The 15,508-nt window shown below is 31.0% G+C and overlaps 1 protein-coding gene across 1 annotated transcript; it reads right to left on the minus strand.

Annotated features, from left to right (window-relative positions):
• Positions 1–13,865: 13,865 nt before the first annotated feature.
• Positions 13,866–14,819, minus strand: LOC139870136 (uncharacterized). Its single transcript, XM_071858006.1, has one exon. It carries the CDS (start codon positions 14,817–14,819, stop codon positions 13,866–13,868), a length of 954 nt encoding a protein of 317 aa, XP_071714107.1.
• Positions 14,820–15,508: the final 689 nt, after the last annotated feature.

Here is a 15,508-nt window from a genome sequence, read left to right on the forward strand (position 1 = left end):
AAAAGCGAATTTTTAATAAAAGTAACTAAAAATCTTTTTTTTTTCTTCTTATATTAGCGTTGCGCTTCCGGCTTTTAAGAGTGTTCCCCGGCAGCGGCGCCAAAAATAACTTGATGTCGAACGAGGTGTATATAAAATAGTTTATATTTTACTAGGAAAAACTATTAAATACGATACAATTTTACACAAGATATTTATTTATTTATAGAATGGATATACTTAAACCTTGCTACAACACTTATAGGCAGTGTACCTAATCGTACAGTAGTGTAGTTTTTAGTAAGTCCGGTTCGTTCCACAGGGAAATCTTTAAACAAAGCTCAACGCTATATTAGTTTACTTTTATAAAAATACAAATATATATATAAGTAATATTATTATTATAAAGGGGGGTTTTTACCGTTTAATGACCGGTTTGTCGATTTTAAAACTTTAGTCGCAGTTAAAACCTAATGTAAAATATAAAATAAATACAAGACTTAAATTAAAGCGTAAAGTAAATAACGATAATGAAATTGCGAATAATAAAATTGCGATAATTAAAAAGTACGATAATTAAAAGTGCGATTAAATAACAATAAATAAAAGTGCGATAATTAGAAGTGCAATTAAATATAAAATAAAGGAAATTAAATATGAAATAAAAGAATTATGCTTATTTAAACTTCCGTAATCATGATGTTTGACGTGTTGATTTTAGTTTTATGCCCATGGGTTAATTGTCCTTTGTCCTGGATTATTTAATATGTCCGTCTGGTTTTTGTCCATAACAGTCCATCAGTCATAAATATAAATTGCAAGTGTCCTTGTCAAATTATTATTATACCCGAAGATAAATATTCCAACTAATTGGGGATTCGAATTGTAACAAGGTTTTAATACTTTGTTTAATGAATACACCAGGTTATCGACTGCGTGTAAACCAAGGTTTTACTACTTTGTTAACAATTACACCAATTACCCTTGAATGTAATTTCACCCCTGTTTTAATTATTCTAGTGGCTATTAATCCATTCCCGTGTCCGGTTAAATGAACGATTATTCGTACATATAAATACCCCGCCCATCGTGTCCGATCGAGTGTATATGGTAATTTATAGGGACGCCCAATTGTAAATCTTTATATTAACATTAACAAACTTTCATTTAGTTAAACAAATATAAAGCCCATTAATAGCCCATAGTCTAATTTCCACAAGTGTCGTTCTTTTGTCCAAACCCCAATTATGGTACAAAGCCCAATTACCCAATTTTAGTAATTAGCCCAACCTCATGATTACTTCGTTTTAAATAAGCATAATAATAACTTAGCTACGAGACATTAATGTAAAAAGGTTGAACATAACTTACAATGATTAAAAATAGCGTAGCGTTACACGGACAGAATTTCGACTTACACCCTTACAACATTCGCTAACATACCCTTATTATTAGGATTTAAAATTAAAATTAAAATTAAAATATAAATTATATATATATATATCGTATATATTGAGAGAGATAGAGAAAATAGAATATGAAATTTGATCAGAATTCGGTTTGCTTTATAGCCAGACTTGATTTTTGGGGCTCCGCGACTCGCGGCAAAATGCCCTTCAAACTCCGCGAGTCGCGGAGATATATTTACAGCTCACACCCTTGGAGTTTTCTCTGCCGACGGTTTTTAATATATATATATATATAATATATATATAATTAATATAATTAATTATATATTATATTATATTTATATACATAGTTAACTTGTAATTTTTAGTCCGTTGCGTCGAGCGTTAAGAGTTGACTCTGGTCCCGGTTCCGGATTTTCGAACGTCCTCGCGTACAATTTAATATCTTGTACTTTGCGTTTTGAATCTTGTACTTCTGTAATTTCGAGACGTTTCTTATCAATAATTGGAACCTTTTTGATTGTCTTTTGTTCTTTTGAGCTTTTTGGTCGTTTGCGTCTTCAATTCGTCGAATCTGTCTTTTGTCTTCACCTTTTATTATTTAAACGAATATCACTTGTAAATAGAACAATTGCAACTAAAAGCTTGTCTTTCTTGAGGAATAATGCTATGAAATATATGTTCGTTTTTAGCATTATCATGACCGATGGACTATTATGGACAAAAACCAGATAGACGTATCAAATAAACCAGGACAAAGGACAATTAACCCATGGTAATAAATTAAAATCAACACGTCAAACATCATGATTACGGAAGTTTAAATAAGCATAATTCTTTTATTGTATTTCTCATCGTATCTTTATTTACTGTCATTTTATTACTCGCAATTTTATTTACTGTCATTTTATTTATTGTCATTATTTTACGCACTTTAATTATCGTCATTTATCTTTGCGCTTAAAATATAGAATCGACAATCCGGTCATTAAACGGTAAAAACCCCCCTTTATAATAATAATACTACTTATATTATATATTTTTGTAAAAATATAGTTTTATAAAAATATAGTGTTAAACTTCACTGCGTCCCTGTGGAACGAACCGGACTTACTAAAAACTACACTACAGTACGATTAGGTACACTGCCTATAAGTGTTGTAGCAAGGTTTAGGTATTTCCCATCCGTAAAAATAATAAAACTTGTGTAAAATTTCGTCGAATTTCGTATTAAAAATAAACACTATTTCGTACCCCTCGCGACACACATCAATATATATATATATATATATATATATATATATATATATAACATAAGTAAATATAATATCATAATTTATAAGTATTTAATTATTATCATCTGTATTTAATTAATAACATAATTCATCCGTATCACCATCGACATTACTCATCGACATTCTGTACATTAACCCCAATTCCCAACTTCCAAATCCCAATTACTCGTCGAACACCATTGACATTCTTTGAACCCTAATAGATATAACAAGACCCCGTAATTGTTCAATCTGCAAGAAAACCCAATCCTATTCAATTTGTATAACCTAATTTCTAAATCGTACAAGAAGTAAGATGTCTGGTGAGTTCCCCAATCGAATTGCTTGATTTACTTTTTATATGCATGTTCGATTCTAATTCAATTTTGATTTCAATCTTCAGTATTTTAATTACATTATCTTCGATTTTAATTTGCAGGAATTCGTTACACTAAAAGAACAGCAAATAAATTGTACAAACGAACTGCTAATATGAATTCTGTAAGTACATTACTTTAATTTTGAATGATGTTCTTGTTCATGTTACTTCTTGTTGTGTTTATTTTATGAATTCTTTAAGTATACTAGTTATTGACATAAAAATGATATATAAGTAGAATTAATAAAAGCTTTATGTCCAGCATGTTGTTCTTGTTATGTTACTAGAATTAATAAAACTAGTTTACTTACTGTTGTTCAGGTTATGAATTTTTGTTGGGTTCAATTTTTAATTGTTGTTCAAACTTTGATTTTTCATCGATCAAGAAAACAAATGTGGTAAAGTGTTCAACCATTATGGACAGTATGTTTTATGAATTCTGTATAGAAACCAACAGATAAACTAGTTATGTATAGAAAATTATCTGATAAGTGATAAGCAAAACACATATCAAACTAAAGCACAAACATGATAACTTTAAGATTTAATTATTGTGTTGTTGACTAATGTATTTTTTTATGTGCACAGGACCGACATGATAACAGTGATACGGATATGAACGAGGAATTTCAGGAAAATTATGTTCCGCCAAAAAGAGGAGTCAACAAGCAACTGAAAAAAATATCCGGTGAGGTTGAATTCAACAGACTCGGCGAAGCTATAGGAAAAAATCAAAAAGCCTTTTCTAGTAACATAGGTGTTTTGACAAGGCGTAGGATTAATTTTCTTGTCGATTCTTGGAAAAAGGTACATCCCGACGACAAAGATGCCTTGTGATTGAAAATCAAGGTATAAATTACTAAGATCTAAGAAATTTGGGTTTAAGTAATTCTGTCTTTATATATGTAACAACATTGACCACTTATTTTAAACGTCTACAGAAACAACATGCTATAAAAGACGATTTTACTAAGAATCAGACACTTAAACACTGCAACAGTGTGTTTACGAGATTCAGGAGGAAGCTACGAAATTATATGGATGAAGGGAAGCTTCCTTATAAGGAAGATAAAGAGTACGGATTCATAAGTTCAGAAAAATGGACTAAGTTTTGTGAACTTGAAGACACACCAACAAAATAGGTTAGTGTTACTCATTTATTATTTAACTCTATGTAGTTAATTATGTATTTTGTAACTAATGTGCTCTTAAATCCCATGTAAAATGTAAAGGAACTACGAGAACAAGGACTCATAAACGCACTGCAAAAAGAGAAAGAAAGCATTGCCCATGTTGGTCGTTGCGGGTATCGAGGCTAACAAGAAAAATGGGAGCAGGAACAAAATGATCCAGAAAAGCATATTGTGTACCACGATATCACTGATACTGCTACAAGGAACTATGTGTTGGGTAGGACGAAGATCGATACAGGAGGAAAGAGGAAATTATGTGCCGATACGTCGCTGATAGATAAGATGGTAACATAATTTTTTTTCTTTTTATTATTAGCCTTATTAATTCCTAATTGTACTATAACCGATTACTTTATTGCTTGTTTACAATCCTATATGAATCATTCTTCAATTTTATCGATATAAATCATCCCTTTTTCATATTATTTTTTTTCAAAATTTCATTTTTTTAATTTTTCAATTATTCTTTTTTCTTTTTTAATTGTTTTTATAAATATGGGTGATTGGAAGCTTTGAGCATTGCCATCCCTACGTACGTTTGTTGTTTTAATCCAGGTAAAAACTGATAAAGAGGGCGGGGATCCCTTGTTACTACATGTTGGCAAAGAACATGGTGGTAGGACAAGGGGTCTAAGTAGCACAATTGGGTTTAGCAAAAGCTGTAAAAAGCGGAAAGTGGGGAGCGGTAAAAAGCAGAAAGTGGGGAGCGGTAAAAAGCATAACGTTTTAGCCTTGAAAAATACAAAGGTAATTGATATAATTGATCAAATATTTTGCAGGTGCTTAATGGTTAATCTATTCTTTAATTTTTTAACAACGTTTGGTGGTCGAATAACATCATTATAGTATTCTCTATTATTTGTTTTTGTTCCTATCAATGAAATATTGTATGATCAGAATCGGGTTGTTGATGACAATGAGAAGATGGTTGACAATGAGAATCTTCATGAAGATCCAGCGACCGATGTAGTTATTGTTGACAATGAGAAGCATGATGAAGATCCAGTGATCGAAGAAGATATTGTCAACCATCAGAATTTTGATGACTATCCCGTGATTAAAGAAGCCTCAGTTACAGAGACCGAAGAAGAAGAACAAGAAGAAGAACAAGAACAATCAACTGACGAAGATGGTGACGATGTAGAATCAGCAACAGGAGGAGAACCGGAGAGCGAAGAAAAAAGCGATCCAGTGATTAAAGAAAAAGATGCAATGTTGAAGAATCCAAGAATTGAAGAAAAAATTCCGGTACAACCAATAAGAAGAAGAAAATCGGAACGAATCCTAAAGATCAAGCTATCAAAAAATGTTTACGTCAAAGATGGAAAAGGTATGACTGAAATTAATCCAATTGTTATGGACTAAATATCCTTGATTGATACTTGAAATGTTACTGTAACTTTTGTATGCTTACTTTGTTGGAAACTAACGTTATTTTGTTATGTTAATGTAACATGTTTTAATAGGTTCATGTACACAGTATATATGTAGTTTTATGTTTCTGTGGGCTATTCTGCAACAATTTATGTTCTGTGCAATGGCTGGCATATACAGATGTATTATATTGGTGTGTATGTTTTGTTTGATTGGTTCCTGCACACTTGTATGCTCTGTATGTATTAACAGTTTTGTTATGTTGTAGAGTCGGATAGAGAATCAATCATATCAATTGTGTCAATTTATAGTGTTATTAGCTGATTGTTACAGCAAAACAATTGAATACAATTAATTGATTACAATTGTATTCATACAATTGTTTACAATTGTATTCGTACAGGGACTAGCACAAAAATATCCAAAACTACAGTTCCAGATCACTGATTCAATTACTATATTACCAATTACAACTATATTTTCTAGTATGATTACAACCAACAACCATATGTATGAAATTCAACACAATAACAAAACATAAAAAGAAAGAAAGTGTTACCTCTGATTGAATACGAAAACTACAACTGAAGATGATGATCAACGAATGGATTAAACTTAAAAGCTATGAATGAATGAATGAATGAATGAATGAATAGATAAGTCTTGTACGTTCTATTATTTTTTTATAAGATTTTATGGGTGATTATATAAGTTATTAGTTATAGATAATTATAGTATAGTTAATTTTGTATTTTAATTATAAGTATAGTTTTCCTAATTAAAATCAAATTCAAACTCGATCGTAACAAACTTCCTATTTTTTAGCTCTTAGTTTATTAATTGGACATGTTACATAATTTGTTATTTAGACGTGTTCATAGTTGGTGTTACGTCCAAGCCCAGTTAAGGATCCATTAAAAGTTTTAAACCGACCCAAGCCCAATTAAGGATCCATTTTAAGTTGCAAACCGACCCATTAGATGATATCGGTAACCGAGCTTCATATTTTATTTTAATATATACAGAAGATCAAAAGATCTTCTTCACTTGCTTCCATCCTTCGACATCGAAACTGCTTAACCTAGTTTCGTTCGTGCATCTCTAAGTTGATCAGGTTATTCTTTTTTCTCGATCATCATTTATAATACTTCTATACAGTTATCGATCTATTAAAAATTGTTAAAGAAGTATTTTAATATGTTAAACTTTAGCTTCGACTTTGCTTACGGTTTATACTCAAGCAACTATTTTTTTTTACTTTAAAATTGCATAATCTATCACCAATTTAATGATTCTTTCTTTATTTGTTTGCTTTTTCATCGATTTGATTATTTGGTTCACATATTACGTAGAACCCTTAAAAATGCTTCCTTAAAAATGCTTCATTGTCTAAACAGTCATGTGTATTTGTAAAATGATTCATTGTTGCAAGATTTTAACAATCTTGTTGCTTATGGTTTTTCTAACAAATTTTTTTATTATGAATGACAGAGTTAACAAATCCTTTTGCAATTTAATTATTATTTAAAGTATATAAATTTAAATTTTTTTATAGAACTTAAGACATCTTTTTGTTTTTTTACAACATGACAAAATTTCATAAGTATATAGACTTTCAGTATATCCTTATGTTAACAATTTTGGTGCTGTTAGACACGAATTTAAATTAATAATACTTTGAAATAAATATAAGGCTTTTTCAATTGATATGTATCTGACATATGTTTGCTTAAATACATTATTTAATGAAGAAAACATGGGTGATAATGACGACGTTGTGATAATCTAGGCTGAAGAGTTTGCGTCTGCAGTTGCAAACGCTCCTCCAAAGTTGAAGTATAATCATGTTTGGTGTTTCTTATACGTACCAAAAGGGAATGTGTTGATAAGTTACTACTATTTTCATAAATAATATACTTGACTCAACCATTATTTATTGCATACATGTGTGCATTTGACACTTAGGGTGTGCTTGGTTCAAAATTATGAATGGTAAGGGCAATAGAAAAGTAATGGTAATACGAATACAATGAGATTCATATTGTATGCAAGCACACCCTAAGTGTGCTTGCATACAATATTATTTATTGTATGCAAGCACATGTTAACATTTAAACTTTTGTAAACTAACACTGCTTGTAATATAACTCAACTTTGAATGTATACATCATCACTGAAATCTTATCTTGCATTACTATGAATTATATTATTTTCTATTAAAAGATTAGTTGAATAAGACATAGTTTAATACTCGGATGAATTCTTTTGGTTAGTTGTTTAAGACCCATTAACCACTTTAGGGTAACCCCAACCAAGCATGCCCTTACATATTTTACATGTTCTTCACGAATATTGATGCATTGTTTAACAATGATAATACGAATGTGATTCAGCGTTTACCAAAAGAGCTTATTGAGAAAGCACCGAAGTTAAAGAAAGGAAATTCTTATCAATGCGTTTACATAGATGACCGAGTTCACACCTGAGGGCTTTTGGAGGAGAAGAACAGAAAAAAACCCAACTTGTGTGTTTCTTCTGGCTGAAAGAAATTTGTTCATTTATGTGGCTATAGTCCGGGGGACGAAATTTGGATGGTATTCAACCGCAGGCAGCGAAAATTTGAATTTGCGTGGGATGACGTTCACAACTTCGATTGACAGTATGTGTTTGGGATGTTTGGGATGTTTGGGTATGGAAGCAGAGGTTAGGTTTCTACATTTTTTTTGTTTGTATGGGCAGTTTCAGTAATTAGTAGGTATGAATGGTATATGTGTTTAGGATGTTTAGATGTTTTTTTACGAAACTTTGGATGTGTAAGTATGGATGGTTCATTTTTGAAGCTTACGCGTTATGTGAATGTGAATCAATGCGTAATGTTTTAATTGTAACTCCTTTTGGTGATGTAAATGGTGCAACCAATGTAATTAACTTTAAGACTTTGTTATATTCTGTGGAAAACACGACATTCCAAAGTGTTCAAAAATAAAAATTTCGACTGCTTCAATGTTAGTTAATGAGATACAAATATTATCTTATGAGTGGATATCTAGGAGACTTCAGAATTCGAGAGTATATTGGTTCAAGTGGCTTTGAAATCCGAGTGCTTATCTCGTGTTGTAACTTGGCTGTATATCTTTTCGAAACAGCTTAGTTGCAATCCTAGTTGCAAACTAACTGGGCTGTAATCTTAGATTGGTTCAAGTGGCTTATCTCATAACAAACTAACTGGGCTATATACCTTAGTTGCAATCTCAACAACTTGCAGGTTGTTTTTTGGGATGTTGCTGGGCTATTTTGGCTCATGTATTGTTTGTTTGTGTTTCACTCGTAGTATGAATTGAACTAGTTTAGGTCTGTGTTGATATACTAGCTCACATATTGATTATTTGTAATTTATATAAGTTAATAGATAGATAGATATAAATATATATATATATTATAGTTATTTTTGTATTATAATATATATTCATACTTATCTCTTGAGAAAAATACTCATTCCTTAAATCAAATTCATTCCAAATTTAAACTAGCTCCTAATTGATCTCTTCTACCCACGTTAATGTTAACCGACATAACCTGTTAATTTGTTTACGGTGTTAGTGTTATCAGCATATTAGACGTGATAAACTAATTAGACGTGTGCCTTCTAAGTAATTTAGACGTGTTACAATTAGACGTGTTGATCAAACTAAATTAGACGTGTCTGGGGTAAGTTAATTAAATGTGTTGTCACTTAGACGTGTGCCTGGTACAACTTATTAGACGTGTTGTCAAATAGACGTGTTCCCGGTAAAACTTATAAGACGTGGTTACCAATAAGAGGTGTTACCCTTAGTTAGACGTGTTGTAGGATTCTAATTAGACGTGTTCTGACTTACATTTAGAGGTGTTCCAGTTTTTTTAACAAAAATTAACCATTTAGACGTGTTCATGTTTCTTAATTAGACGCGTGGATTGAGGAACGCGTCTATATGAGGGGCACTAAATGAGCCGATTTGTAGTAGTCACTATAATGATATGATGATATCGTTGATCGAATAGTAATACAATTGTACAATTGCATATATTATTTGAAATGATAACCATCTAAAAAATATAAAGGTGAACTTGTAAGAGAAACTTAGAGGTAGAGTTGTACAATTTTTTCAAATGAAGTTTAAATCCTTGAATTGATTTGTTGCAATGTTGCAACAATGATGAGCACAACATCTTATATAAGTCTTAAACTATTTACGGAGTATTTATCAAAAGCAGTGATTAACTCGATATATTTATCTATTTAATACTCCGTAATAAATAGATATATAAGTGATTTATTCACTAAGTTTTAACACAAATCAACTACACAATAATATAGCCCCATAAAATTAAGAAAGAGAATCACAAAAGATAAAGAATAAATTGTTTTGATTGGTTATTAGTAGCACATTTAAAGTACTTGTGTGAAAATTTTGTCTGATACTAACATATCTCAAATAAATTATATATAGGTAACTTTAATTCATTTAATAGTAATACTTTTATATTAATTTTGAGTTTGTTCAATGTGTGTCCTAAAGACATACAATAAAGTTACTATTACATTTAATATTTAAGGTGTAATAATTAGTACATATAAATATAATTTATCGTAATTCACCCTTTACCTATTTACATTAAATTTGTTTGAAAACAAAGGGTGTATATGTAAATTGACAAAAATCAAAAATCGTGATGGTTGTTAGGATTTAAATCTTTAATGTAATAATGTTCTTATCGCGTGCTTTAAAGCACACGATAGATAATTCCATTAATTTTAACTGGTTTTGATTTAATTACACAATGAAGTGCTTAGATGTCACACTATATTTAATTTAATATTTAATTATACTACTAGTACCTAAAACCTCGTACATAAAGCTAGTGTTGTAACATTTTAATATTTACATTTTCATGGTTTAATAAATTGTGATACTAGTATATGCTTTAATTTTAGGTGTATAAAGTAGTTGACTATAATTATCTATACTTGTAATATTAGTTAATTAGATGGTCTAATAATAAATTAAACATTGATAACATATAAACAAGTGACTGTTAATGGATATAATACTCAAAGAATATAAAAGCTCCATATTTTGTAATGTTATCCCAAATGTTACATTATATTTAACCATCTTACATGTAAATTTTTTACTACAGTTTATTATTAAGTTTAAGCCATCTTTTTTCATAAATAATCGGATCAGTAAAGTAAGTGTATGTAATATTCATTGATCTTAAATATTAATTCACTAAATGTTAACTAATACTCGTATAAAATAGGTGTTACTAATTATATTAAATCGCGGAAAAAGAGATTTTTAATTGGACGTTTTGGACAGTGTGAAAAGTTAACATGATTTCTCTAAATGATGATGTTAGCATGACGCCATGTGTATGTTTTTTTTATGTTAACGTCAACAAGACATCATGCCTAAATTTTTTAATTGTTAACGTTAGCATGACGTCAAACGCATGATTTTTTTAATTTTTGAAGATAACGTCATAGTGACGTCTTGAAAATGTTTTATCATTATTCTTTTTTGATTTGCATGATGTCATATATAATAAAAGAAATTCAAAAGTTTTCTTTTAAGTCATTTTTATAAATCAAACTTTAGAAGTTTTGACTTTAATGAAAAAATGAGCTTTATTTAAAGCAATAGTCACATCTCCACGGTAAGTTTCATAACTAACATTTTTACTTGCAAGTAACGATCTAGGTGATTTTTTCCACTGAAAAATAAATGAAATCTCTTGAGTAAACATTATACAGCCATCCTTTTAGGTTGGAGAACCGAGCAGGAAAAAAGCTTTGCCGTGATACGATCAACGGTAATCTAAAAAAGATTGCGCTTTAGCTTGCCCTACGTTTTGGTTGTGTTGCGTGTCGCTTTTTGCTCGAGTTTGTTAAGTTTGTTTTTCTTCTTTGTTAGTATCGTTAGCGTTGCTTAATTGGTATTGGCGCACGAGGCTCAGTTATATATAGATAGTAAATTAGATTTGTAACATTATAGCTTTCTAGGTGCGAGCCTTGTTCCGGTACATGTGTTTGTATTCTCATGTTTGGTGACGTTTTCTTTCTGAAAATATCTCAGTTTCAATATGAGTATATATATATATATATATATATATATATATATATATATATATATATATATATATATATATATATAGGGTCACGATCCATGGATAAGCTTAAAAGGAGTATAAACCGGATAAGCAAAATAAATTTTTTTTTTTTTTTTGAAATTTTTTTTTTACATTCATAAATCTGCATTAAAATGCACATCTAATCAATTTTTTTCATAATCTTTCAAAAATCGATGATGAATGGTAAAATTAACCATTCATCGGGTTAATTTATCATTCATCTTGTTTACGATTAATGATAAAATTAATCAATGCTAAAAAAAACCAGATGAATGGTTAAATTAACCATTCATCTGTTTTTTTATCATTCATCATAAACAGATGAATGGTTAAATTAACCATTCATCTGCTTTTTTTTAGCATTGATTAATTTTATCATTCATCGCGAACAAAAATGAATGATAAATTAACCAGATGAATGGTTAATTTTACCATTCATCATCGATGTTTACCATTCATCATCGATTTTCGAACGATTTTGTTCAAAAACTTTTTAAAATTTTTTCGTTTTCTTCTATTTGCATATTAAAGGATCGTTTTTTTTTTAAAAAAAAATTGAAATTTTACTTATCCAGTTTGTGCCCCATTTAGTGCTTATCCATAGATTGGTCCACTATATATATATATATATATATATATATATATATATATATATATATATATATATATATATATATATATATATATATATATATATATATATAGCCTTTCCTATCTCAATATTCTATTTCATCGAGTTAACCTTTTCAACAGTTACGGTCCTTTCTATCCCACAATTTAAATTCTTTTGGTCCATCTGAATGGTTCCAATAATATATCCTTCACTCAAACTAATAGATGCAAACGAATTTTAATATAATAGATGACTCGAGCTAATGCAAATATTAGTGACTGACAGATCCTTTAACTAACCACAACTGCATTTTAAATACCCTCTTCTACAACCCGATTATACTCGATTTGGTTATCTTTTTCAATTTTTTCAAAAATTTCATCTAAACAAATATATCACCGTTGTTTTCTATGATGCTTGAATTTTTAGTTTCTAATGAAGATCTTGGTGCCAAATTATTGTTGCTTCGCCGCTCCATTTAGCCATTCAACAGCTAAATACAAATTTAGAATATGTAGCAACTTATAACCAGACAACTTTCAACTAAAAACTAATGTTTTAGAATTAGAATACCGACTATAAAAAACTTTCCAAATCATCTAATTTGTTATTTTTGTTATCAATAATTCAGTAGGATTTCGTTTCAACCTCTTCATCGACTTGTTTGTTTCTTCTTTCACTTTAGCTAAAACATAAGCATCATAAAGACTATTCAGTTTGAACATGCTAACACCTTCTTAACTTATGGTTGCCACCACCAAATGAAAATATCAACCACATAGGATTCATTTAAGCCAATATTTTTGAACTATTTAAGATCATTAGCTACTAGAGAATTACCGAAACAAAGAGAGAGAGAAATGATCATTAGCTAACTATTATTATATGGTCATGAACTATTTATAACTCCCTTAGCTACAAATCTACAATCTCATCGTACTCGATTTGGTTATCTTTTTCAACTTTTCACAAATTTCATCAAAAACAAAAATATCATTGTTGTTTTCTATGATGTTTGAATATCAGATATTTAATGAAGGTATTGATTCTAATAATTGTTACTTCGCTACCCCATTTAACCATTCATAAATATTTGTCATTATTTCACTTTAGACAACTTTCAACCAAACACTAAAGTTTTAGAATCAGAAATCAGCTATAAACAAACTTTTCAATTCATTAAATTTGTTATTTTTGTTATCATTATTTTTTTTTTTTTTTTTTTTTTTTTTTTTTTTTTTTTTTGAAAAGCAAGCATATATTACTATAACAAATTTACAATGGGAAGTTGGAACCAAAAATGATTAACCAACTGATCGTACACGAGATACAAAACAAAACAAAATACTCATATGTTTGCGAGCAAGCAAACAACCCGACTCGAAACTATGCTGAATACCTACACAAATATGATTAGTACACGACTTAGGACAAGGTTAGATAGTGATTTGGATTACTTAACCATGTCAATCAATCAATTCTTTTTCCTTTGAGAAGGTGGGAGATCCATTCGAACGTTCTGACTTGAATTTCATTTAGGGCTATTGGAGCATTCCACATTTTACCGCGAAAGACCAAGTTGTTTCGATTTCTCCAAATGAAATAAGCACAAGTCCATTCAACCGCTTGAAAGATTTCCTTACCAAGAGGTGACATGTGTACCGGTGTGATGCCTTTGAAGATTTCATATGTGCTAAAATTTGCAAAGTTGCCAAGACCCCACCATCCATAAACCCGATTCCAAACCTCAATAGCATGTTTGCAAAAGACAAGCGTGTGGTCCGTCGTTTCTAAATCGTCATCACATAATGGACATCTAATGCTATGCAAGTCGATGCCCCTTTTGTCGAGCTCAACTCTAACCGGGAGTCTTTTCCTGGAGGCCCGCCACGCGAATATTTCCAGCTTCTTTGGAACCAATTTGTTTCTTAAAGTCGCCTGGGAAGAGAAACTATCAGATAGTGCATGTTCGTCGATGATGTACGAGAGTTCTTTGACAGTGAATCGTCCACTTTGAGATAGCGTCCAACTCCATGTATCGGGCCTGCTTTGATCGAAAGTGTAACCTGTTAACAAAATAATAAGATTATTTAATTCTGTTGCTGTTCTGCCAGTTGGGTGTCGTGACCAGTCGAAACAAGTTGCGAGAGTTGGTGCTGTCATATCTATTCGATCCTTGACTAACGCCTCCTTGAACTTTTCGAGCCTGAATAGCCTTGGGAACAGATTGCATAGCCGGCCTTCACCAATCCAGTTGTCTCTCCAGAAGGATGTCGATGATCCGTCTCGGACTGTTTTGTAGAAAGAGGACCTGAATGTGATTCCAATATCTTCCAATACATTACCTGCCAAAATGATGTTATGCCAAATACCAGGATATGGGGCCCGAAAAGAATTACTCTTCGAACCCAACCCCCCATCCATGCCATGTATACTTCGGATTATTTTGACCCAAAAAGCATTGGTTTCGGTTTTGAACCTCCACCACCACTTTCCCAATAGTGCCAGATTTTTACTTTTTAGTGACCCGAAATTTAATCCCCCAAACCCATAAGGTGCAATTACACTATCCCATTTTACCCAAGATAGTTTAGAACCTAATTCCGACCAGCCCCAAAAAAAGAATGTCTCACTCTCTCAAGAACTTTCAACACACATTGGGGAGCACGAAAAAGCGAGAAGAAATACAAAGGAAGGCTATTGAGGACCAATTTGATAAGAGTTACCCTTCCTCCAAATGACAACTTTTTCATTTTCCAATCCGAGAGTCTTGCTTTGAATTTTCCGATCACAACATCCTAATCTTTTAATTTGTTCATCTTTGCACCAATAGGAATACCGAGATAGGTAAAAGGGAATTTACCCACTTGGCACCCGGTTCGATTTGCCACATGATTAACCTCTTCAAAATTGACCCCAATACCATACAAACAACTCTTGTGGAAGTTTACTTTTAATCCGGAAGCAAGTTCGAAACATTTGAGCAAGTTTTGTAAGCTAGACATGTTTTCCTACTCCATTCTCCAATAAAAATGGTGTCGTCCGCATATTGAAGATGTGAAACGAGAACTTTATCAATCCCAATTTCCACTCCTTTGAAAAGTCCCTTTTCC

The sequence above is a fragment of the Rutidosis leptorrhynchoides genome, chromosome 1 (genome assembly GCF_046630445.1).
Source record: "Rutidosis leptorrhynchoides isolate AG116_Rl617_1_P2 chromosome 1, CSIRO_AGI_Rlap_v1, whole genome shotgun sequence".
Lineage (NCBI taxonomy): Eukaryota > Viridiplantae > Streptophyta > Magnoliopsida > Asterales > Asteraceae > Rutidosis > Rutidosis leptorrhynchoides.

Coding starts and splice junctions, on each gene's coding strand:
- LOC139870136 (XM_071858006.1), bottom strand. CDS start 14,819: ATGGATGGGGGGTTGGGTTCGAAGAGTAATTCTTTTCGGGCCCCATAT.